General features: G+C 42.4%; 2 protein-coding genes across 7 annotated transcripts in view; one reads left to right on the plus strand and one right to left on the minus strand.

The window, feature by feature from the left end:
- The window catches only part of Reps1 (RALBP1 associated Eps domain containing 1), a 72,358-nt gene extending 63,846 nt beyond the window's left edge, over positions 1-8,512 (plus strand). For 3 of the 6 annotated variants that reach the window (XM_021220994.2, XM_029533004.1, XM_029533005.1), the window contains exons 13-20: positions 1,224-1,296; positions 2,492-2,610; positions 3,751-3,815; positions 4,479-4,664; positions 5,721-5,816; positions 6,305-6,453; positions 6,984-7,089; positions 8,242-8,498. In XM_021220994.2, the coding sequence (XP_021076653.1) occupies positions 1,224-1,296; positions 2,492-2,610; positions 3,751-3,815; positions 4,479-4,664; positions 5,721-5,816; positions 6,305-6,453; positions 6,984-7,089; positions 8,242-8,310 (863 nt within the window). In that variant the 3' untranslated portion in view covers positions 8,311-8,498. Of the gene's footprint in view, positions 1-1,223; positions 1,297-2,491; positions 2,611-3,750; positions 3,816-4,478; positions 4,665-5,720; positions 5,817-6,304; positions 6,454-6,983; positions 7,090-8,241 lie in introns of all 6 variants that reach the window. The other 3 variants (XM_021220996.2, XM_021220997.2, XM_021220995.2) reach the window with 3 other exon arrangements.
- Positions 8,513-12,004: 3,492 nt separating this feature from the next.
- Ect2l (epithelial cell transforming 2 like) overlaps positions 12,005-24,570 on the minus strand; it is a 70,264-nt gene continuing 57,698 nt past the window's right edge. Inside the window, 7 exon segments of the mRNA XM_021221117.1 lie at positions 12,005-12,129; positions 13,554-13,726; positions 19,825-19,913; positions 21,847-21,912; positions 22,820-22,976; positions 23,068-23,141; positions 23,455-23,527. Coding sequence (XP_021076776.1) covers positions 12,005-12,129; positions 13,554-13,726; positions 19,825-19,913; positions 21,847-21,912; positions 22,820-22,976; positions 23,068-23,141; positions 23,455-23,527 — 757 coding nt within the window.

Below are 24,570 nucleotides of genomic sequence, written 5' to 3' on the forward strand. Positions count from 1 at the left end.
GTGGAAAGTCATTAGAACAGTAGAGGGGCTTTGGGAACATTTCACTCCTACTGGACGGTGTGGAAAGTCATTAGAACAGTAGAGGGCTTTGGGGACATTTCACTCCTACTGGACGGTGTGGAAAGTCATCAGAGAGTTTTCCATGGAGGAGAGACGGGAGACCTTCTTAAAATATTCACCCTTCTGTTCTAATTCCAGGCCAAAAGTCGGCAAGCGCTGAAATAGGAGGGTGTAGTAATCCAGTCACAAGCAGCTGGGGGCTTGGGCTAGAGTGGGAGGGGTCCGGGTGGTGTGACCTGTCCAGGTTTGGGGCTGTGCCTTGTAACCTCAGTAGGAGGAGACCGGCCACTAGAGGGTTTGCTTCCCTGTGCAGCAGAGATAGCAGAAAGGAGTCGAGACCTCAGCAGCCAGGGGAGAGCGGGAGGCCTACGGTAGCCGAGAAAGGTCCTTTCATGTGGGCCCAGTGCCACATGTCCAGACAGCACGAGCTTTCTTAACTGTTTCTAATCTCTTGTGTGAAAGTAGCTGTTTTCTACTACAAAGCAATTTATACCTACTATAAGAAAATAATTATTCACATTCTCAATGTTCCTGGTTGACCATTTTATTGTCTGCTTTAAATTATATTTTGAGAGTTTATAAGACAGTCAGCAACAGTAATCTCAAAATCCAAAATAAGAACTAGTTCAGAGTCCAAGCTTGTTGAGTATGAAACTGGCATCAGCCCTGAGGCTTTGACAGATTGCACCACAAAGGCACATTGCAAACTGGCTGTGCACACGATTGTAGTAGACATGGAATGAGAATATGTTTACACTTGACTCTGTTCTCTGGGCATCTCATGTTTATGTAAATACTTTAAACCTGTAGTGGCACAGTAAGGCAGAAGCATTTTGGGCCCAAAACATTTTATATAAGAGATATTCAACCTATAGTTACATTTTTCTATGAGAAGAAACTACAATGTATGCATGATTTTTATGATTTATTTTGAAATATTTGTTTCATTTTATTTAGATTGTAACTTATTCTGTCTACTATATATAGCTATGCATGACTTATGCGACTTTTACACTTGGTAACACTGGAATGAACTGTTAGCCTATTCTGCAGTCTTTGAATGTCTCCAATTTTGAAGCAGCAAAACAATCTATAACATTTGGGGTACAGAGAGTAAAATGCAAAAAAATGAGTATTATTAACTAGAAGGTTTCTTTTACCAGCAGACGGGTACAGTAGCTCAGACTCTTTCCCCTCTGACCCGGAGCAGATTGGGAGCAGTGTAACTCGTCAAAGGTCAGTATTTATATCAAGACAACTGTTGACAGCTCCTTATGTGCTTTAATATTTAGTTACTTAGAACCAAGCACAAATTATTTGCTCTCTGAAAGCTATTAAATAACAGTTTATGTAAAAGACAAATATTTTGGTTCAACTTGTTAAAAAATAAAAAGGAACCAACCCTGTTGTTCAGGTTGTTTTGTTTTTATGTTTCATGAAGGATCTAAAAAGAGTGGATAACTTCTTGGAGAAAGACGTTACTGCAATCCTCTGTCAGTAGAAGAGTGAGAATCTAGGTGATAGGGATGTGCCTCTGGCCCGCTCCCCCTGCCGCTCTGGACACAGAAACAGTACATGGGATAAACAAGGGATGGATGGTAGAGGCTTGTCTGCGTGGGCCTCACCCTCCGCTCAGACGTACAGGAAAGAAGCACTGTTAGTGTGTCACACTTTACATATAGTGACAGTCCTCTTGCAGCATGCCTGTCGGAGAGAGGGAGAGAAAGGGAGGGGTGCGCGACACACACACACACACACTCACACACACACACGCACACACACACACACCCCAGATTTCCAAGGAACTTAGAGCGTCAGAAGACAATGCTTGTTTCCTGTCTTTGATAGGTGGAGTTCTGTGTTTCTCAGATTTCTGATTGTTTTGGAATTTGTTCTTTTTAACCCCTGTATGTGAAGATCTGTTTGCCAGAGTTATGGAAAGCCTTTTCAAAATAAAAGACTCCCAGGACTAGTTGAGCTTCAGCACAGTGACCTGTAAAGTGGGCAGCTCTTGTGATAGTGCATGTGCGTCTCATGGTATAACCAGATTCTGTCCTGCTTACTGTGGCCAAGCTGTTGAGGAGGAACCAGCTAGGGGCTTTCTCAAAACAGCGTCTCAGCTCCTGGAGCTTCCCTTTGAGTGGGAAGCATCACAGATTTGTGGTCTATTCTGATGAAGTCATGTGGACAGTAACTTCAAATGCCTTACAGGCTCATTTATGACTTTCTGTAAAGGCATTTGGCACATTAAGTAGCCATTTGTCTCAGATACAGCATAGATAGTGCGCTGCTTTTATTGCTGTATCTTCATAGGCACTGCTTGAAAGGGGTCGTCCTGATAAGGTCCTTGGCTGTTCAGTCAAGTGTGAATGCTTCAAAAGGATCATGTTCCGGCATTAATATAACCAGTTGTGACTGGTGAATTTTGCAGGTCTCATTCAGGAACGTCACCTGATAACACTGCGCCACCACCTCCCCCTCCCAGGCCACAGCCTTCTCATTCTAGATCATCATCCTTAGATATGAATCGGACCTTTGCAGTTACCACAGGTAGGGAGGGGCTAGGGAATCGTAATATACAGTAATTATAGTAATATATATATTGTTTTAAAGTTAATCCCAAAATACATTTTTTTGTTTACATTTAAGAAAAAAAATGTGGATTTGACACATCAAATGATCCCAGTTTTCGGGAAGCAGATCTCTGAGTTTAAGGATAGCCTGGTCTACAGAGCCTGTTCCTGGACAGCCAGTGCTACACAGAGAAAACGTGTCTTGAAAAAAACAAAGATTTCAAATTTAAGAAATATTTTTTAGTGGGGAGAATGTTGTTTTCCTAACTATAAGGTGTATCTGTTTACAATTAATAAAGGTGGACACATAAGCGACAACGACAGGAAAAGTTAAAAGATGTGGTTGCATTGGTGCTGTGGGGACTGAGAAGATGGGGAAAGAACCTTGACTCCAGGATAGTAGTGCTTGTACACCCGGCAGCATTGCAGTCATAGTGATGAAATAGAGAGGCAGAGGCAGAGTTTTATTCAGTGTGATTAAAGGCAGTAATGGTAATCAACAGACGGTTGTACCCCTTGAGCCAAGAAAAATGGAAGTATTGAAGATTGTTTACAAAGAGATGATAGCTTTAAGTTAAGGAAGACTTTCATCTGGTAGCTAAAGAACACTCAGAAAGATGGAGGAGAAAACCAAGAACAGGTTACTGTTAAGGGAAGGAAACAGCTTGTCAGCAGTCCTTCATGTGGTGGAGGTGACAGGAGAAATGAGGGGAGGTGAGGCCATGGAGTCTGACCACTAGGTCGCATGCAGCACTTTCCGTCGGGGTTTTGTTTTAACACAGTCTCATAGCCCCAGCAGGCCTCACACCCACTATGTAATCACAGTTGACTTGGAACTAACTTCTCATCCCAGTGCCTTACCTACCTCCCAACTTCTAGACTTATAGGTGTGAGACACCATGTCACAGGGATCAAATCCAGAGCCTCAAGCATTCACGGCAGCTGCTCAACCACAGAACTATAGCCTCAGCCCCATTTAGAGCATTTTACAAGATAGTAACTACCCTTGGAAAGTTATCATGTGCTCTTAGAAATGTTTTATCATGTGGTCATTTACCTGTTTGTTCTACAGTAAAATAATTATGTGATCACTAACGAGATTTGTGCATTCACACAGGACAGCAACAGGCTGGAGTTGTTGCCCATCCTCCTGCAGTGCCTCCAAGACCTCAGCCCTCACAGGTGATTTCCCAGTGTTCTGGTTTGAAGTGGCAGTTATCATAATGCACAGGATGAGTTTGGCCTTAGACACTTGGATGTATTTATAATCATCTCCAGGGTCAGCACTTTAGTCAGTGTATTCTTGGAAGGTACAGATTTCCATAACAATTTGAGTTACTAAGAAACAAATGATGCTGTCTTAAAGGGGGCAGCAGAAGAAGATGAAGTTAGGAGATAAAGATGTCTGATGATGTCCTGGGTCCATCTCTGACTCAGACAGAATCCTCTGTCTCCCTGGACATTTACTTCCCTGCTAGGTCAAAACTGAAGTACTGCGGTAGACATATTTATAGAATACTGGCGTACAGCCTTGGTGGTTAGTAAAGTTAAAGAGCGCATTGAGAAGATGCAAGTGGAAGGACCGAGGTAAGACCCAGAAGGTAGAGGTAGTTGCTGCAGGAAAGGCATTCCAAAGAGAGAGTGGCGTCCCCGGGGCGTGGGTACATAGTATGTCTACATAGCAGCCTGGCAGCTTACTGAAAGAAAGCCAGCTTTAATAGAGATTGATAAGCTATGTACAGATATATCTGAGGTGTTTGCTGTCCTGTGCTGCCCTATGAAGAAGGCCACACTGTGGCACTGGTGATACTAATGTTTGTTTCTGTGTTCTAAATCATTGGACAGGCACCCGGTCCTTCTGTCCATCGCCCAGTGGATGCGGATGGTCTAATAACTCACACTAGTACCTCACCTCAGCAGATACCAGAACAACCAAATTTTGCAGATTTCAGCCAATTTGAAGTATTTGCTGCGTCAAATGTCTCCGAAGAACAAGACAGTGAAGCCGAGAAGCATCCTGAGGTCTTGCCAGTGAGTTTCCCACAGTTGAGCTCATTTGTGAGTCTCCTCCCATATGCCGTAATGAAGACTCTGTAAACTGCAGATTAAATTAGCAGAGGCAACAGCGAGTGAAGCTCTGCCTGCTGCCGCTGCCTCTCTTGGGGATATGTATTCCCTAGGTCCGTGCTTCTCAGCTAGGCTACTGACCGCTAACATCTGATAGTTGCAGTACCATATTTAGTAAGATTCGGATGTTAGGGCCAGGGGTAGTTGTGATGTGAAACACACTCACAACTGCTCCTAGTTAATGCTGCTCTGGAAGTTAATGCTGAGCTGTAGTTAATGCTGTAGGTATTGAAGATTCCCATAGGATAAGAGGCTGTGGTTACAAAAGCTACACACTTCAGCAACACACACACACACACACACACACACACACACTCAAAACAATACCATGCTAAAACATAACCTTATAGACTGTTCCAGTAAAGTGTAGATTAGTGGTCAGCAATCATTAGACATTGTCTGAATCTCTGATTTAAATCATTGAAAATACATATGTGTGTAGTTGAAAAGAAAAAAGTAATATTGACATCTCTATTCTGATTGTTTCAGCTGTTGCTCCTCTCACAGATGCAATAACCCATGTTAGTTTTGACTAGCATAACCTAAAGCTTTCATGGGTCTGACCCACGGGGAAGCTCTTATTGTCACTCCCTAAGCTCCCCTGGCCTATTGGGGGAGTGAACTGTACCTAGGAAGGTGGTGGTGGACTTGGGGAAAGAGGTGACTATACCTAGGGGACTGTCATTCATGTGCTTGGCTAGATGAATCACTTCCCAGTCACAGCCTTACAGCAGGCAGCTCCAGATTCAGCCCCGTGGCTGTATCTCCTCTCTTCCTACTCTCAGATCTTGTTTTCCAATGTCAGCGCTAGAGAAAGTGGTCTGCAAGGCGCTCTCAGTGTTTCCCATCCTCACCTCAGACTTCCTGTCAGAGCAAACAGCTCCGAGCATCTTACTCTGTTACATGTCCCGTGCTTACTACATGTAATTATGTAGTCATGAGATGCTACATTCTTCCTAGGCTGAAAAGGCTCCTGACCCCTCAAGCTCTCTTCGGGCTGCCCAAGCGGACAGTAAAGTTGAAGAGAAGACAGCTACTAATGTTCCTGCCAATGTGGTATGAAACATCTTTTTAAAATGTGGAGAGTTTTCTATGGATAAGGGACTTCTGAGATTGGGAGCTGGAGAGATAGCTCAATGGTTAAGAGCACTGACTGCTCTTCCAGAGGTCGTGAGTTCAATTCCCAACAACCACATGGTGGCTCACAACCATCTGTAATGGAATCTGATGTCCTCTTCTGGTGTGTCTGAAGACAGCAACAGTGTACCCATATACATAAGATAAATAATTCTTAAAAATAAAGATGGCTAAGCTAGGCGTGCAGTCCAGCACCAGGAAGGCTGGAACTCGAGGGTCACAAGCTCCGCCTGGCCTCCACGGTGATAGCATTTGCTACTGTTTTTCCTTTACTGTTGCCACAGATACATAAGTTGTTTTTAAATAAGCTGAGTAACCTCCTTTTTAAATAGCAAGTGTAAAGCAATTTGTGTTCACAAAATGCTAATTAGGATGAACATCACTAGGAATGCTCATTTCTCTTTCAGAGCAAAGGCACAGCACCTCTGGCTCCACCACCAAAACCTGTTAGAAGAAGATTAAAGTCGGAAGATGAGTTACGGCCAGATGTGGATGAGCATACACAGAAGACGGGCGTCCTAGCTGCTGTTCTAACATCACAGCCTTCTATTCCCAGGTATCCCAGTTAAGCCTCCGTGGGGTTAATTACTGACAACAAAAGCACAGCTCAAAACACGAGACAGAAAGAAAGACACAGTAGGTCTTCAGTTAAACAGAAAATCTTCCAGAGTTTTCTTGGGGCAGTGAAATGTCTTATGGGTAAAAGTGCTCGCCACCTGACAACCAGAGTTCAAAGGCAGGACCCACATGGCGGAAGGAGAGAACCAACTTCTACAGAGCAAGGAAGAGCAGCATGGCCCACAAAGCTGAAAAGATGCATTGCCTAGCTGGTTGCAGGTCTACAAGTGCTTGGTCCAGACTGTTTCCCTCTGTGAATTAGACAGTAATTAATGGCAGTGATAGAATACCAATGTCATCTCGGGGCTCTGAAGCTTCTGCCTCCGCAGTTACCACAAGGCAGCAAGTGAAGTTGAGCTCTGCTAGGAAGGGAGAGGTCCTTCTCTTGCTCTGTTCTGAAATGACTGGAAGAAAGGGGTTAAAGATGGCAGAGAAATGAAGGATGCTTTTGCTCCTGTGTCTTCTCAGATCTGTGGGGAAAGATAAAAAGGCTATCCAGGCATCTATTAGACGCAATAAGGAGACCAACACCGTTCTGGCCAGACTGAACAGTGAATTGCAACAGCAATTAAAGGTAGTGTCACTTCTGAATCTTCAGTTCTATGATTGCTGCACATCTCCATTTCACAGAAATTGGGGCTGATGGTCCAACGGCTCCTGCCAGTATGCCAAACTTTCTTGTATCGGAAGAAATGTGTGTAGCTAAAATGTTGTGTGAGCCATTGAATTTTTTAATACTAAAAGGAATTTCTCAACACAGTTCTAGTTGTGTGCACACACACATACACACACATACATATATATATAAATAAAATCACTATCCCTATAACATTGTTAACTTCCATGAAGAAACTTGGAGTAGAGAAGTAGACTGAGGTCTAGCGAGTATATATGGCTCTGTGTGCACTCCATGTAGTATGTAGGCAATTGGGCTGTTACTAGTTTATCTTTGATTAACTTAGATTCAGTAATAAAAACTTAAACCAATCTAATTAAGACAAAGAGTGAGAACATTTAAATCATCTTGTATGTGAAAAAAACAAGACAAACCTTAAGTCAAAGGTGTGTCCGGAAGTGGGTTAGCCAGTGACAGTCCTTGCCTTGCAAGCCTGATCAACTATGTTTATCCGTGCAGCCCCATGGTGGAAGGAGAGCGCTGACTTCTGAAAGTTGTTCTCCAGCCTCTACATACATGCAAGAGTGTGCACACATATGCATGCATATATATATATACACATACATACATACAGTCAGTCTCTGCTGCTACTGCTACTATTTACTACTATTATTATTTATTATTATAAATTATCCTGGATGTAAAATAAATCTTTTTTATTTGTTTTTTTTATAGAACTGAAATTCACAATGAGACCTTGGGATCAGATACCATCACCAGAGGATAGAATTCATGTTAGCAAATTCATGTACATTTAATTAGGGCTTTATTCAAAATTTGTGCACTAATACCCATCCCCTACAATTACTAGCTTTGGTAACAATTAACCTAAAAGCATTTTATTACCCAGATCTGTCATCAGAAATGACTGAATTAGTGGGATCATGCTTTCCTAGTATGAATATACAAATTGCCTTTCTAAAGTGAAGTATATGTTCTCAATACAAATAGCTCTCTTTCTCTTGACAAACACAGCCATTATCGCGAAGCAGAACTAGTGTTGCACGTCTGTCTACTTGAAGTGTTACTTGGACTTTGCATCTTTTTCAGGATGTTCTTGAGGAGAGAATTTCCCTGGAAGTTCAACTGGAGCAGCTCCGACCGTTCTCTCACCTCTAAGCCAGTCGCCGTTAACTGTGAACGTGCCCATTCTTAAGCAGTTGTGGGTTTAGAGCCTATTCAGAAACCCAAACATTCAGCTTACTGCTTAATTGAACATTAAACTCTATGATTTGTTTTACCCTATATGGTCACCATTGTATTTAAGTATCTTTTATTTTTTAATTTCAATAAAAGGGTCAGGAGGACTTTCTCTGGAGAATACATTGTATTTGTTGGCGAGCCTCAACTTTTCTGTGCCCTAACATCAGACGGCAGTAATGCTGGCCCCTCCTACTTATGTGACACTACCACGGCTGTGACTGCATTTACAGAGTGGACTTCTTTCTCATCGAGCACAAACTCAGAAAGCTTTGCAGAAGGAAAATAATACCAAGCCGCCAGCATCTCTCTCCGGTGTCTGTATTCTTTCTGTAAGAGCTTTAAGATGAGCATCCTACACTGGCTGATTTGGGAGCCTGATACAGTTTCTCGGGAGCTACTTCCCTTTCTTCCTCAGAGCCTTAGCTGCTGTTCTCAGGAATCCTGAAAACTAGGAACCTGTTTCAAGTGACAGCTTAAGGTCCCGGTTTGTTTATGCTTTCTTTGACCAATTTCACCAGGGACAGGATTTTTCTGTGTTTACATAAGAATTCAGCAGGAATGATATAAGCTTGTGAATTATGAAGTTGGGCCTTCCTTCGTTGTGCCCTCAAGGAGAAGGGGGAGAAACTGTGATAGAAGGAGTGAAAAGAGCCATTGAAAACATTACTGCTTTTTGCATGACTGCGGTGCTAACCATGGCTGGGGGCCCACTTGAGCTGTGAATGCTTGCCTTGCAAATAAGAGGGTCTGAGTTTAATTCACAGACCCCAGTTTGTGGCTGTTAAAGCCAGGCACCTTGGTGTGCTTGTAATCCCAGTGCTAGGAGGCTAGACAGACAGGTCCCTCTGGTTCTCTAGCCAGTGAAAGACTGATTCAGTCTTTCTTTATAAAGAAAATAATAATAATAATGTAGAAGACGCCTGAGGAATGACACCCAGGACTGCCCTCTGACGTGTGTACCCGCTGGTGCACGCACACATAAAATGCACAAATAGCATTTTCAAGTAAAGGTTTTCAAACTTCTGAGGGTTTCAGGTCACGGGAGAACTGGGTACTTCAGATTTCTATGTTATCGTTAACTATATTGTCATTCACTCTTTTCCATACAGGTAAGTTTTGCCACTGAAGAAAGTCTTTGGGAGTGTGTCCTCCCTGTCAGGATACTGCACTGTCTTTGGATTGGTTTTATAGCATATGATAGACACATTTAGGTAATATTTATTAATTTGTATATATTGCTAACTACCAAACAGATGTTCTTCTTAGTGGTTATTTTATAAATCTTAAACTTTTACAGATCCATTATAACAAATTCATAAGTGTAATTTTTGCACTGATAAGAAAATTCAATATTTAATTTATATATATTTTAGTAAACTTTTAAGAATTAGGAATCTCTTCAGTAGAGTTCACAATCCTCCACTCTACCAGTGGATTTAATAACCATAATTCATGAAACAAGGGGACCAACAGCTTTACCCCAATTAATACATTTTAGCTTTCACCAGTCACTTACCTGTGCAAAAAAAAAAAAAAAAAAGTCATTTTTATTCGGCTACATTTCATTACAGGCAGCACACTTTTTTTGCTAGATTTCCTTTTTTTTATTTTTATTTACTTGATTATTTATCTCTGAGACAGAGTCTCTGTATCCATTGCCATCTTAGAATTCTATGTAAACTCGACAGCATCAAACTCGCGGAGATCCTCCTGCCTCTGCCTCTGCCTCCAGAGTGCTGGCTGAGATTAAAGGCTTGTACACTGTGCCCAGGTACGTCTTTTAGTTTTTGAGATTATGATACAATTACATCATTTCCCTCTTCCCTTTCCTTCTTTCAAACCCTCCCATATACCCATCCTTGCTCTATTTCAAATTCATGGTCTCTTTTTCATTAATTATTGTTATAAACGTGTACATATACGTATAATATAGTCAAATTCCTAAATACATAAATGCAGCCCTCGCACTCCGTTCATGTCACTTGTGTGCATGTTCTCGGGGCTGGCCATTTGGCACTGGATAAGCAGTTGCTGTGTTCCTCTCTGGGAAGTCTATGCCTCCCACTCTCAGACTCCCTGCTTGTCTGTGGTTCTTTGTGTAGGATTGACTGGCAACCCTGTAGCTATCCTCTCTCAGCTGTACTCAGGCAGTCGTGTGGGTGAGCCTTTGCGGCCGTAGCTTCCGACATTACTAGGAGACACAGTCTCACGGAAAACACCCAGGCCCTTTGGCTGTTACAACCCCGTCCCCTAAAGTGTCCCCTTAGCCTTAGGTTCTGGGGTTGTTTCGTAGATGAATCCATGGGCTTGGGTCCCACTTTTTGATTACTTGTGTTTTTCAGCACTTAGTTCATCTGTTGCAAAGAAAAGGTTCTTTGTTGAGGAATAAGGACCACACTTATTATAAGCACACATGTTCAGACTACAGTTAGAACGGATTATGCTGGTTTAGTGAGAGTTGTAGAGTTGTAGATTCTTCTCCAAGGTCCAAGATTTCACTAGCTCTGGAGTAGCAGGCTAGGTTTCCAGGACCAGGCATGGTTGTGTGTGTGTGTGTGTGTGTGTGTGTGTGTGTGTGTGTGTGTGTGTGTGTGTGTGTGTGTTTGAGATGGTATTAAGTGTAATTAGGAGGCTAACTTTTTAATTTTTTAATTTTTGTTTACTGCTGAGGTACACCTGCTGCTGCATTCTTAGGCTTATGGTGCCAAGCCACTTCCTGTGTTTCATAGACGTCATAGCTAGGTAGTGCTGTTGGTTACTTCCCTCCTTGGGAAGCTTGTGTGGAACGTTCTGGTACCGTGAAAGCTAATTCTTAGGGAGGAGGCATTCAGGTCCATTCCATTTCAGGAGTTTCTGGGCCCTGAATCTGAAGTGCAATGATTTCCATTGATTTTTTTTCTTTAACAGATTATTTTAATTTGTGTGACGTTTTACCTGTATGCATCTCTGTACTACATTTGCAAAAAGAGAGCACCAGTTCTCCTGGGGCTGGAGTTCCAGGTGGTAATCTGTCATGTGGGTTTGGGGCATTGAATCTGGGTCCTTGGTTAAGAACAATTGTAGAAAACAAAATCCAGAAAACGTTTTAATACTGTGACATGGCATATTCTGATGCCTTTTAAAGAGTACACTCACATTAAGGATCTACTTGACAAGTGCTTGAGAAAACTGCCATTTGTATTTTATAGACATATCCTTAAAATCAGTAATTGTTTCATGAAAATGCCGATTAGTGAATCTCAAATTCAAGTATTTCAAGTGCTCATGAAAGAAATACTTTATTCTGCTTGTTACTCATTTGTTTAAAAACCTACACAATATGTTTTTTTTCTTGTTATTAATCATGTCAAATTGTCTTAAATAATGCCCATGAGTGGTAGTTACCAAAAGCTGTGGTTCAAAATTTTAGACTCCTTGTTTTTATACATTGATGTTATACATCAATTAATCATACATGATAAAAGTTGGAGGGAACCTCACAGACGTCCTAGCTCTTCCATCTCCTCATCATCCAGGACTTATATCTGTGTGCCTCTCACTGATGTTCTGAAGCAGAAAGCGCACGTCCTCTGACTTTCCAAGGACCCTCTTGTCTTTTTTGAACCTAGTCTTACTCCACACTGCCCCTGATGGCATGTTGGAGCACTGACAGCCAAAGGAGCTTATCACCTGACACCTCAGTAGCGCAGATCCATTCACGATTTGAACCTCGAAGAATAAATGCGTTCTTGATGTCTGTGAAAACATTTAAGATACATTTAATTTTTTTTCTTCTGTTAAAAGTATACCAGTATTCACTGAAGCTACACTAAAGTTTAATCTTTGCAGACAATCAAAAAAGTTTTAAATTCAAACTTAACTAGCTAAACTTAGATTTTTTTTTTTTTTTTTAAAAAAAACCTTCCCAGCACTCGGGAGGCAGAGGCAGGCGGATTTCTGAGTTCGAGGCCAGCCTGGTCTACAAAGTGAGTTCCAGGACAGCCAGGGCTATACAGANAAAAAAAAAAAAAAAAAAAAAAAAAAACCTTCAGTCAAGGATTCACAATGAGTACAAATACAGTCTAGAAGCTTGTCTTCAAAACAAACAAAAAATCTTTATAATTATTTGTCAATTATTTTAAAGGCCAAATGGTAGATACTGTGAAGCCCCTGGTTTCAGTCCCTCTAGAAAGAACTGGAATCAGTAAAAATCTTATTGGCAGCTGTAGACAGACTGAGCACTCAACCTGGGTCACCTTGGTATGAATGACCCAGCCAATTGCGGTCTTAGCTGAATGCCCTTGTAAACACAGCTAACAATTGCAGTGGGAGAGAAACAAGAAAAGCAATACATTTCCTATCCTAGACATACCCAATAGTTGAAGATGAAATGCACACCATCCTAGGAGTGAGAGTCATGAGTCAAAAAGACAGAAGGTCTTGTTCCTGCTTTAAGCTGGGGTCCTGTCTGCACAGACAGAGGCAGTGCAATGGGAAATGCTACCTCCCAGTTACCTGTCCTAACAAATGCAGGAAAGAGATGTAGGTCCAGTTAAGCTTGAGAAATAGAGAAGTTACAGTGTGGAATGTTAAAAAGAAGCACAACAGGTATGAGCTGAGTACTTTTATGACATAATTCTATTGAGGTTGTACAGGAATGTTTAGTTACTAAATACTTTTCAAATGCTGGCTCTTTCATAAAGGAACTAACTAAATGCCAGTTTAAAGAAGAAAGGGACAATCAAGTCTGGAACAACTTCCTAATCCTAGTGAATAGAAAATGATACATAAAAGGCCTGGGATGGTAGCTCAGTGTGTAGCTGTAGATTCAATCTCCAATACTGGTAGTAATGATGAATAGATAGATAGATGGACGGCTGGATGGACAAACGGACAGACAGATACCTGAAATAGTGTCTTAAACCTGTAGCATTTTCAGATAGAACCCCTCAGGATGATGTGGCTCTTGTCTACCTCTGACTAAAGGCTGCTCTCCTGTTATCTGATGTGCATTTCTGGTGATGCCAACTTTTTTTTCCTTCAGAGGCAAGTTAATGAAATCCTAGTACTGGTAATTATTTACAAACTGGCAAGTTGTTCTGGCCTTTCTACTGCTTAGATATTATTATAGTTAAGGAGTTTGGTATAAGGTAGCTCTTCTCATAAAAGAAAATACGTACATTTGGAGTCTGGAATGTCTTCTATGAGCAGCCTGTGAAGGGCCACTGATGCAGTGAACTGGTAGGTTGTTTTAGAAGTCTTTTCAAATGGAGTGTGAGATGTACTCCGACTGCTAACGAGGAGTACATCATTGAAGAGGAACAGGCTGAGGTCTCGGGTCTGGTCGTAGAGCCTGTTAGAGTGGAGAGGGCAACTATTTTCATGGTTATGCACCTTGTGTAACAGTTAACCATCTTTAAATTAAAATGCCTATGATTAAGACCTAATTCCACTATAGACTGTGTAGTTCATGGAACCCTTGATAAAGTGATCTTGTGTCTCTCAGATCAGTAATATAGGCCATCAAGATACCTGACATAATTATTTGATCTCATTCATTAGACAAGTATTTAATAATGTTCAAAACATGAATATTGAGCGCTGGAAAGGTGGCTCAGGTCAAGAGCCCTTGTTGCTGTAACAGAGAACCAGGGTTCAATCCCAGGCACCCAGGTGGCGGGTAACAGCCATTGTGATCCAATCCTAAGGGGCCCGATGCCTTCTGACCTCTGTGGGCACCAAGCACACACATGGTATATATAATGCAAGCAAAGCACACACAAAAGAATAAACTCAGCTTCTTTTGAACATTAAATGTTCATATATATACATATATATTTATATGTTTGGTGTTTTGCACAGATGGATTCGAGAGGCCAGAGAACAATACAGTTTTGCTTTGTTTCACCTAGGGGCGACAAGTTGGGAGCCACAGAGAACTGGTATGGCTGGAGGCATCCTTAAGTAGAAACCTGGGGAAGGGAAGTACTTACAAGTTGGAAACTTACAAATTTCTAATTCCACTTGAGAGAAATTGAATGGGAGGTAGCTTGATAGCTTTAGTCACACGAAAAGTTCATAGTTCTTTGTTTTCATTGAAGTTGCTAAAAAGGATCGGTTCTAGGCGAAGAGCAAAATCCCGTGTGCTTAGGACCCCAAATGTTGGTGCTTGGGCTTTGAGTGTGCAGGTAAATAGGAACATGGTGGTCATCAAGCACTAGAGTCAGCTCTTGCACGTAAGCATTTCCTTGGCCTTGGTTATGATTTATGCTGATGTGAGTGGGTTACTTTATATTTTCTTACTATTTGTGAAAGAAAGAGGGGGGGCAAGCTTTAGAAAAGTTGATGAGTTACTTTGACAATGGTTAGGTAGAACTCGGAAGGAAGGAAGGAAGGGAAAAGGAAGCCAGAAAGGGTGAATGATCAACTGCTTGTAAGAAAAGGCCGCTTTCGCTGGATGAAGAATTCTACCATGTTTCCCAGAGGATGAGAAACGTTTAGCCATATAACTGATAAAAAGCAATTAATTTTTTCTATATTTAAGTTTAGGAAAAATGTTTAAAATGTTTACATTTTAAAATGTAAAACACATAATAATTGTTTTATCACACGAAGTGAGCTTACAGGGTGCTATGAAGCAATGCCTTGAAACTTGCTTGCTTCAGTAGTGAGTGTTCAGCTTTCCCCTAGCAATATGCACAGTGGTGAAGGTGGAAAGGTCTTACTCCCACTGAGAACCGACTTGGTGGGGGGGTTATTTTTTCCCCAATATAATGTGGTAGGTCTTTGTATGTCTGTAAATAATAACTGAGCAAAACAGGGCAGAACTGCTATATTGTAAGTTCATAACTGGTTCAGAAGGACACTGTCCCTGTTTCTGCATTAGCTAGCCTATGAACACATCACACTCAAAAACCCTGAATCCACGCTTTGGAGTAAACAGGCAGTTGCAGGCAATCCGCTCTCCTGTGAGCAGACTCAAGTCCAATCTGCACTAGTACTGAGAGCTCCATCACAGGGCTTGTACAGTCCCTAGAATAAGAGTCAGTTCAAATTCCAGTGCCCCTGAGAAGGGTTAGTACATCCTTTCCCCCATGCGTACTTATCCGGGTAAGTGGCAGTATGACTTTTGGGGGAAGGCCAAGAGAAAAGTATCCTTTTTAGTAGGTAGGAGAGCCTTCCTTGAGATCTGGGATTTGGGTAGCATCTTTTATTGGTCGAGGTCAACTTCTGTTTGCCAGTACTACACAGCTCAGCTTTTGAACTGTGAGCAAGATCACAAAGAAAGAAAAATGAAGCTTAAAAATTAACAAACTTAGCCCGGTGCGTAGCTCATAGCTATAATCTCAGGGTTAGGGGGTAGAGGCAGGGAGATCAGGAGTTGAAGGCAATCTCGGCTTCAGTGGTAAATGTGAGGCCAGCCTGGCATGTGAGATCTTTTCTGGTAAATAAATAGGTAGAAAAATAAATGATAAATAGCAAAAAAAGTAGCACAAAAATTGGTACTTCTGAGAAAATGTAATGCAAAAGTTCCAAGGCATATAACAGAAACTTAACATAGCTCGTGGTGGTGGTTCATGCCTTTAATCCCAGCCCTTGGGAGACAAAGGCAGGTAGTTCTGAGTTCTAGACATCATGGTCTACCTAGTGCGTTCCAGGCAAACCAGGGTTATACAGTGAGTCTGAATTTTAAAACGAAGCCAAAATTGTATTCTGTGCTCACAGTAGAGCAAAGGCTGCCAAATTTCCTGGTTCTTAAACTGACCATGACTTCATCTCTGTCCCAGAGGATACTGTTTCATTGAGAACACAAACCTTTCCCCGCCCTGGGCCAGCACTTACTAACTTGCTCGTTACTGCTACCATGTTGCTGCTCGCTGAGGCCTTGTAGCTTCCAGAGCAGAGCCTACTAGTTCCATGTCTGGGAGCAAGCTCCTTTTATGACTTGTTTTCTGTTTGAGATAAGGTCTGCCTTTATATAGCCCATGCTTGCCCTAGCCTTAGTACCGAGGTGGCATGTACACTACAGCCTGGCTTCAGACAGCTCTCCACCTTTCCCTCCCTGCTCACCAAGTGGCTGTCGTTGAATTTATCAAGTAAACCATAAGATCTTAGAGTGCTGTGTAAATACAAGCAGGGCAGATATGCTCTACATGAAAATGTTTGGTAGAAATGAGAATGACATTTCTTGGGTTTAATAGGCTTTAAAATTGCAGGGTTACAGGATAAACATGGTATGATATCTTTCGAAATATGCCTTTAGTCCCATCACTCAGGAGGCATAGGCAAGTGGATTTCTGTGAGTTTGCCTCGTTTACATAGTTCCGGAACAGCCAGAGCTACATAGTGAGACTCTGGGATGGTTTGTATATGCTTGGCCCAGGGAGTGGCACTATTGGGAGGTGTGGCCTTGTTGGAGTAGGTGTGTCACTGTGGGCTTTAAGACCCTCATCCTAGCTGCCTGGAAGCCAGTCTTCTAGCTGCCTTCGGAACATGAGGTGGAACTCACAACTCCTCTGCCTGGGCACTGCTTTGCTCCCACCTTGATGGTAATGGACTGAACCTCTGAACCTGTAAGCAGCCCCAATTAAATGTCATGGTGTCTGTTCACAGCACTAAGATTCCCCATCGAAGGAAAAATCATAGTAATAATTTAGTCTTGTCCTCAAACACTCATGTATTCTCATCTCTTATCCAAACACTAACATAGGTTCTAGTAGTTGAGAATTCCAGCTTCCAGCTGCCATGTGAAGAGGTCAGGATGCCTGCTTCTGCTCCTGAGCGGGGAAATGAAAGGCCTGGGCCACCACCTCCCCACTGGCTTCTGGTTGGTTGTTGGCTTTATTTGTGTGTGTGTTTGTTTCGGGAGCCTTTAAGGCTGGACGTGGTGACAAACAAGGACATCGGGAATGTTAGCCTTCCACTAGAATGTAAGCCTAGCCTAAGCAAAGAGGCATTTTCTCAATTAATGATCAGTAGGCCCATTGTGCGTGGCGCCAACCTTGCCTTTTGGTCATGCTTTGTTGCAGCAATAGAAACCCTAACCAAGACAGCTGAGAAACTGAAACAGACTGAGGTCGGAGAGAAAAGAAAGTATCTAAACTATAAGGGCAAATGAAAAATCAAACAAAATATACATGGCATAGGAATACAGATAAGGAAGAGAGAAAAAGAACAGGAAAACTATAGAATTGCTAAGAGGCTGGAGAGAGGACTCGGTGGGTGTTGACTGCTCTCCCAGTACCCACACCACAGCCCATGATTCCTGCTCCAGGGCGTCCAAATACCCAAACTCACCTATCCCACAGAGACACATACATAGAGTACATTTTTCTTAATGGTTGAATTTTTCAGAACTATCGACAGCAAGCTCTAAAAAACAGAGTAAATCTACACTTACACACAACGCATTCTGTTAGAAACTCCAAAGAGCCACAAAAATCTAGAGGAACAAGGATAATAAACCAAGCTGAGAGAGAGAGAGAGAGAGAGAGAGAGAGAGAGAGAGAGAGAGAGAGAGAGAATATATGAATGAGAGAGAATGGAGTGAAAATATTGAAAGAAAAGCTCAGCAACCAGGCAAGTTTTCTTCAGGCAACTTCTCAAGCCAAAATTCAGGGACCACACTGCCAGTAGTTACATGAAGGAACAGAGACGGTTCAAGAGGCAGTCTATAAAGAGCAGCCATCTGAGCCTGGGCCAGCTAGCATGTCTCCACAGTGCCTGGGTGTTTCGAATTGTAGCATACGAAGCCAGCTTCTTTCTGCCACTGAAGCACTCATCCATTGCTGCCGACCAACACTGATGCAACAGAAACCCCAAGTGCTAGCTACATCAGTGAGACCAAAGATGCTCTTGCTGGGGTTTGACTTTCTGTTCACACTGAGAGAAAGGGAGGGGTGTGCCAACAGCATGTGGAAGTCAGAGGAAAACTCAGGGAGGGTTTCTCCTTGCACTGTCAGTTCTGGGGATCAGACTCGGGTCTTCTCATGGCCTTCGCTGCTCATTCTAGAGCAACCAAGGTGGGTGCGGAGGTGAAAGGGGTGACCCATCTACCCCACTGCCCTGGAGCCTTTAGATGTTTGCCGAAAATATCGTTGAAATAAAAGATACCTCTCCATTTGGTTGCTATTTGTTGAGTAAAGTATCGTTGCCCTCAGTACGGAAAACGCTGACCATTTTCTAAAGCAAAAACCAGAAAACTATGATGCATCACTTGTTTTGTAAATCAGAATTTTATTGGCACTTAGCCATGTGTCTTAGTCAGGGTTTCTATTCCTGCACAAACATCATGACCAAGAAGCAAGTTGGGGAGGAAAGGGTTTATTCAGCTTACACTTCCACACTGCTGTTGATCACCAAAGGATGCAGAACTGGAACTCAAGCAGGTCAGGAAGCAGGAGCTGATGCAGAGGCCATGAAGGGATGTTTCTTACTGGCTTGCTTCCTCTGGCTTGCTTAGCCTATTATCTTATAGAACCAAGACTACCATCCCAGAGATGGCACTACCCACATGGGGACCCCTCCCCGCTTGATCACTAATTGAGAAAATGACTTACAGCTGGATCTCATGAAGGCATTTCCCCAACTGAAGCTCCTTTCTCTGTGATAACTCCAGCTGTGTCAAGTTGACACAAAACTAGCCAGTACACATGGTGGTTCGTTTCCATATTAGTACTGTTTATGAGTAGAGTAGCATTGCTACAATAGGAAAGGTCATTGCCACGGACCTTGTTTGGCCCATCAATTCTAAATATTTGCTTCTCAAACCTTTATAGAAAACCTTGTCCATTCTTGTTCTTAAAAAGCAACAGGAAGACTTATCTATGAACCTTGGAATCTTTCTATCTGATCTTACACATCTCTGCACATTATTCAAAACAGGTATGGTAAAGTCATTTCCAGTGCTAATTTGAACAGTTACTTAAGGATAATCAAATGATCCTCTTGTTTTGGGCAGAATATTGGTGTGAGCTCCCACAATACTTGGATCTGAAACTGATCAACCTTGAGGGAGTCTTGGCAGACACTGTTTTCTCTCATTCCACCAAGGAGCCATGTGGGATGCAAGCAAGATGATAAAGTGCCATCTGTCATATAGAGCAGTCGTTCTCAGTTTTCCTAATGCTGTGACCTTTCAGTACAGTTCCTCACATTGTGGTGACCCCCACCTGTAAAAGCATTTCATGGCTACTTCAAAACTAATTTTGTTACTGTTATGAATCATAGTGTAAATATATGATATGTGACCCCCTTATGGGGGTTTAGACCTACAGGTTCAGACCCACTGACCTAGAGGCATATGTGTGTAACTATGATTCAGTACAAAGGTTCTCTTGACTGCACACAGGTCAAACATGGTGCTGAATCTCAAGGGTGAGCAATGAACAAGACAGTTCATTGACTGCCTTCAAGGTGCCCACACCCCTGGTATGGATAACAGCTGCTCACCTTAAAGAGAAATCCATTTTCTCATCACAGCAGTGAAGTTGAACCACATCTTGTGTCCGAATCAGGTATCTGTTTGCTTCTGATAAAGTCTAAAATAAACAATAGGATATATGATTATTTGAAATGTTACTAGTACAGAACTGTTCTTCATCCCAGAACATAGAGATGTTGACTAAAACGTAGTGCAGTTGTAGAAAAGTCAGCATTTTTTTAGTTTATAATACAACCTTCCATTAGCAAACCCACTTGACAATAAAAAAACAATTTTTGAGGCTGTCCAGTGTTTTTAAAGCTATTGAAATATTTTGTTTGGCCGGGCGTGGTGGCACAACACACCTTTAATCCCAGCACTTGGGAGGCAGAGGCAGGCAGATTTCTGAGTTCGAGGCCAGCCTGGACTACAAAGTGAATTCCAGGACAGCCAGGGCTACACAGAGAAACCCTGTCTCGAAAAACCAAAATAAATAAATAAATAAATAAAAACATTGTATATACTTTTCTAGGGTCAAAAACAAAGTTAAGAAAACAGTCAAAGGGAGCAGTCAAGAAAACAAAAGAAGTCTGGAGAGATGGCTCAGTGGTTAAGAGAACTGGCCGGTATTCTAGAGGAACCAGGTTCAATTCACAGTATTTACATGGCAGCTCACAACTGTCTGTGACCCAGGGCATCTATCACCCTCACCCAGACATACATGCACATAAAGTAAATCAACTGTTTAAAAAGAGAAAAAAGAAGCCAAAGAACTAGTAAGGTTAAGAAGAAGGGCCCTGCATTGCTCTGGCCATAGGGGTGCCTTCTGAGTGTGCAGAGATGGAGAGATGCAGCTCTGTGAGTGAGTTCTAAGAGCCACTTTTGCAGTCCAAACATCCATACTTCCCTTTCCTTACCAAAACATGAAGATAGAAATTTCGACAAAATTCCCCACTGGACCAAATAAAAGTATCTCCAACAATTAATACTTTCGTTCACCATCTGTACGAAGCTTCTCCTGAACGTCAGACACCAGGAAACAAGTCAAGGCTCACACATAGAGAGGCTCACAGCCTGTGAATAGATGGGTGTAGGGCTACATGACAGGACTGTCCATGGGGCCATGGAACACCAAGGAAAAACCAGCTCCCAGCTGGAGACCAGGAAAACTTCTGGATCACTGATGATTGACTTTATTTTAAAACGTGTGTGTGTGTGTGTGTGTGTGTGTGTGTGTGTGTAACACAAAGGTCAAAGAAGGACAACAGGTGTCCTGTTCTATTGCTCTGTGTTATTCCCTTCAGACAAGATCTTTCAGTAGACCTGGAGAGCCAGTCTAGCAGCCAGCTAGTCCCAGAAATTAGATTCTTAGAATCCCTCACAGCACTGGAGTTAGAAGTGTCTGTCTGTGGCCATGCCTGGCGTTTTATGTGAGTCCTGGAGACTCAAACTCAAGGTCTCACGCTTTTGGAGCAAGAGCTCTTATCCACTGAGAATATCTCCACAGACTCCTGACCTAATTTTTCAAGGTTAGTAGTGCTTAGCCAGTGAGGTAGGAAAGGAAGGAAATTTCATAAAAGATAGCAAGAGGAAACATTAAAGAGTGGAGGGTAGACATGTATGGTAAGAGCCTTAGGAAATGGAGGAGTCAGAAAGATCAAAGCAATCAGACGAGTATTCAGAAGGGATAGCGTTAACAGAGGCCTTCCAAGCGCGGTGGACATTTTCAGTGGGGTCAATCAAGTGTGCTGAACCAAGGACAGACAGACAGACAGACAGAGATCATGTAGAACACACAACCGGATGTTTAACTCAAAGGGCGTCCTGACAACAGAAAAGGAGCTGCAACCTTGGAAAATCCCAACCTCGGGCTAGGGCCTAGCCCGGGACTTTTTCTAATAATGCAGACGGCAGGGATAGGTTACAAGAAAGCCTGCCGTTCTTGGCAGTCACGGGTGTCCCACAGAACTTAGCTGCCTCGGAATCTGTATGTCTGTTTTTGCCAGTGCAAGGTTGATAGTGAGATGCAGCAAGAACTTCAGTGCACCTACCGGGCAGCCACAAATGAGTGTCTGTACATCGGATAGCTGCTCTCTCATCTTCAAGTTTTCCTTTATCTAGAAAACAAAGTTATATTAGGTAAAGATCATAACGGGGGTTTTTTTTGTTGTTTTTTTTTTTTTTTGGTTGGTTTTTGTTTTGTTTTGAGACAGGGTTTCTCGGTGTAGCCCTGGCTATCCTGGAACTCACTTTGTAGACCAGGCTGATCTTGAACTCAGAAATCCACCTGCCTCTGCCTCCCAAGTGCTGGGACTAATGGCGTGCACCACCACTGCCTAGCTAGATCATGACATTTTTATTAATATCTATGGCTCCTGGCGAAGGACTTGGCACTTTACTAAATATTAATTTTCTAGACTAGTGTTTTAATAAAGGCAAATAACCAGGCTGTTCAGAAGAAAAACATTTTTAGGGTGTGATGTGCTGTTCATATACAGCCTGCACAGTGTATATGGGGTAATTGTGAGTGCTGTACTTACTGAGTTAGGAAAGACCTTGACATCTTTGGTGCTGGGGATGTCACACAGTTGAAAGAGTGCTTGCCTAGTGTACACAAAAACCCTGTTTCAAATCCAAGCGCCATATTACCCAGGAAGACTGGTGAGTATCTGTAATCCGAGCACTCCAGAAATGAGGGAGACAGAAGGATCAGACATTCAAGGCGGTCCTTGGCTAGCTATCAAGTTAATCTGGGACACATAAAAACCTGTCTAAACTGGGGATGGTGGGGATGTGTGTGTTACCATGACTGTACAGTTATCTGAAAACATTGCTTCACATTGTTTGTCTTGGAATAGATGCCCTTCATGTTCAAAATTGTGAAACAGGACTATAGATTTAACTTTAAAAGGGTGGAAGACCGAAGTAAAGACTACCACAGCAAAGAGGTCATCTCTGGTCTTCCAGTGAGACCACCACAAAAACAGGGATGTTGAAGGGTACATATATGTATCAACAACCCACCTGATCTATGTAGCCTTTATATTTTTTGACTTGATCAATCGCAGTGGTCAGGTCTCCACGATCCACGTGTCCTGCCGGGGTATGGAGTCTCAGAGCATAGAGAAGGTGAATATATTCTTCAAATCTCCGGGATGGGTACAGAAGCAGCTCCGGCAGACTGTAGAGGGCATGGGAAGAGTACCCTCATTGCTACCTGTAGGCCACGGGTCTTGAGTGCCCATCTGTGGTCTCCCTGGGAGCTCACTCACCTCAGCATTTTGGTAACAATGGTTTTATCATGCCTCTTCAAGAACGCTCGAAACGCCGGTGTCATTTCTCTGCACTAAAGGTGAGAATTACATGGTCAAACTTTGCTCTGTGACTCTGTCATAAAGCCTTGTGTTCCACCAGCAGCAAGGGGCGATCTACAGAGCAGTCAAAGCAGGAAGGTAACATCTCCGTGTAATCTAAGTGTCAATACTCTTCATGTGCTCTAAAATATTAACTCTTGTATTTTAATTATACCACAGATCTAACCATACCTATTAACTTAATCAATTCAATTATACCACAGATCTAACCATATCTATTAACTTAATCAATACCTCAGTCCTTTGGGTTATACAGGATTAGGTGGAAATAGAGCTACCACTTACCTTCTCGATGGTTTTCAGAACAACTGGATAGTTGTTGAAGAAATTGGTCTATATGTTCAACTGATTTCCAAATAGTAAGAGATTTATAATTAAGGTGGGATTGGATTAGAGCTAGAATTCAGTAGATGACCTTGTGGGATTACCTAACTTTCTCATCTGGAAAATGGGTAGAAGACTAGGCTCATAGTGTGGGACAGAATCCTGCACATACAGTGCCTGACGTGCAGTAAATACTGGGTCGTTTCTGTAAGAGTCTGACTATCATTGAATGCTTCGGTCATTCATGTTTTTCAGAGTGACATTCCAAAACTGTTCCACTCTATTTAATATCCGTTTCAATTGTGCTCCGTCATCATCGCTGGTGTACCTGTGAAATCATGTGCTACTACTCGGTATATACATGTCTAAAACATGTCAGTGTTGCTAATGTCTGAGTCAAAGATTTGCTGATCTCACGCTCCAAGAACATTTCAGAACAAGGCCATTTATACCTGTGAACAATTGAAGGGGTTAAGAAGATTTCTTGGTGTTGATAATAATAATAATAGCTGCAACAGCTAAAAGTATTGAAGAGCTGTATGCACTCACTCTGCTAATGAAGTGGGTAGTGGTAGCTACCACAGCTATAAAACACTTGCCACCAGTTTGTTTCTGGTAATACTGTTTTCTCTAATTCTTATCCTCAAGGTCAAGGGTCGTAATCAAGTTGTTCATCGAGCCGAGCTTGTGTGTCCTGGTATTATAGTGGCAGAGAGAATTCTGAGCTCACGAGCATGCTTCAGCTTACTTTTTCAATGCCCTGTCACTGTGACATGACATGACATGACACTGTGACCCGCCTGGCTGGGGTGCATGAAAACTTGGCAGTGGGTAGCTGGAACTCAACTATGGGTTCCTGAGCACTGCTGTGTGTCCAGCACTGTATTAGCCCCTACATCAAGGTCCCTGTTCTCAAGAGGCTCAGAGTCCAGGGAGGAAGGGCGAGGGGTGGATGGGGGAGCTGAGAAGCGGTCCTCCCCATATACCTCAGTCCTTTGGGTTATACAGGATTAGGTGGAAATAGAGCTACCACTTACCTTCTCGATGGTTTTCAGAACAACTGGATAGTTGTTGAAG

The sequence above is a fragment of the Mus pahari genome, chromosome 21, assembly GCF_900095145.1.
Source record: "Mus pahari chromosome 21, PAHARI_EIJ_v1.1, whole genome shotgun sequence".
Classification (NCBI taxonomy): Eukaryota; Metazoa; Chordata; class Mammalia; order Rodentia; family Muridae; genus Mus; species Mus pahari.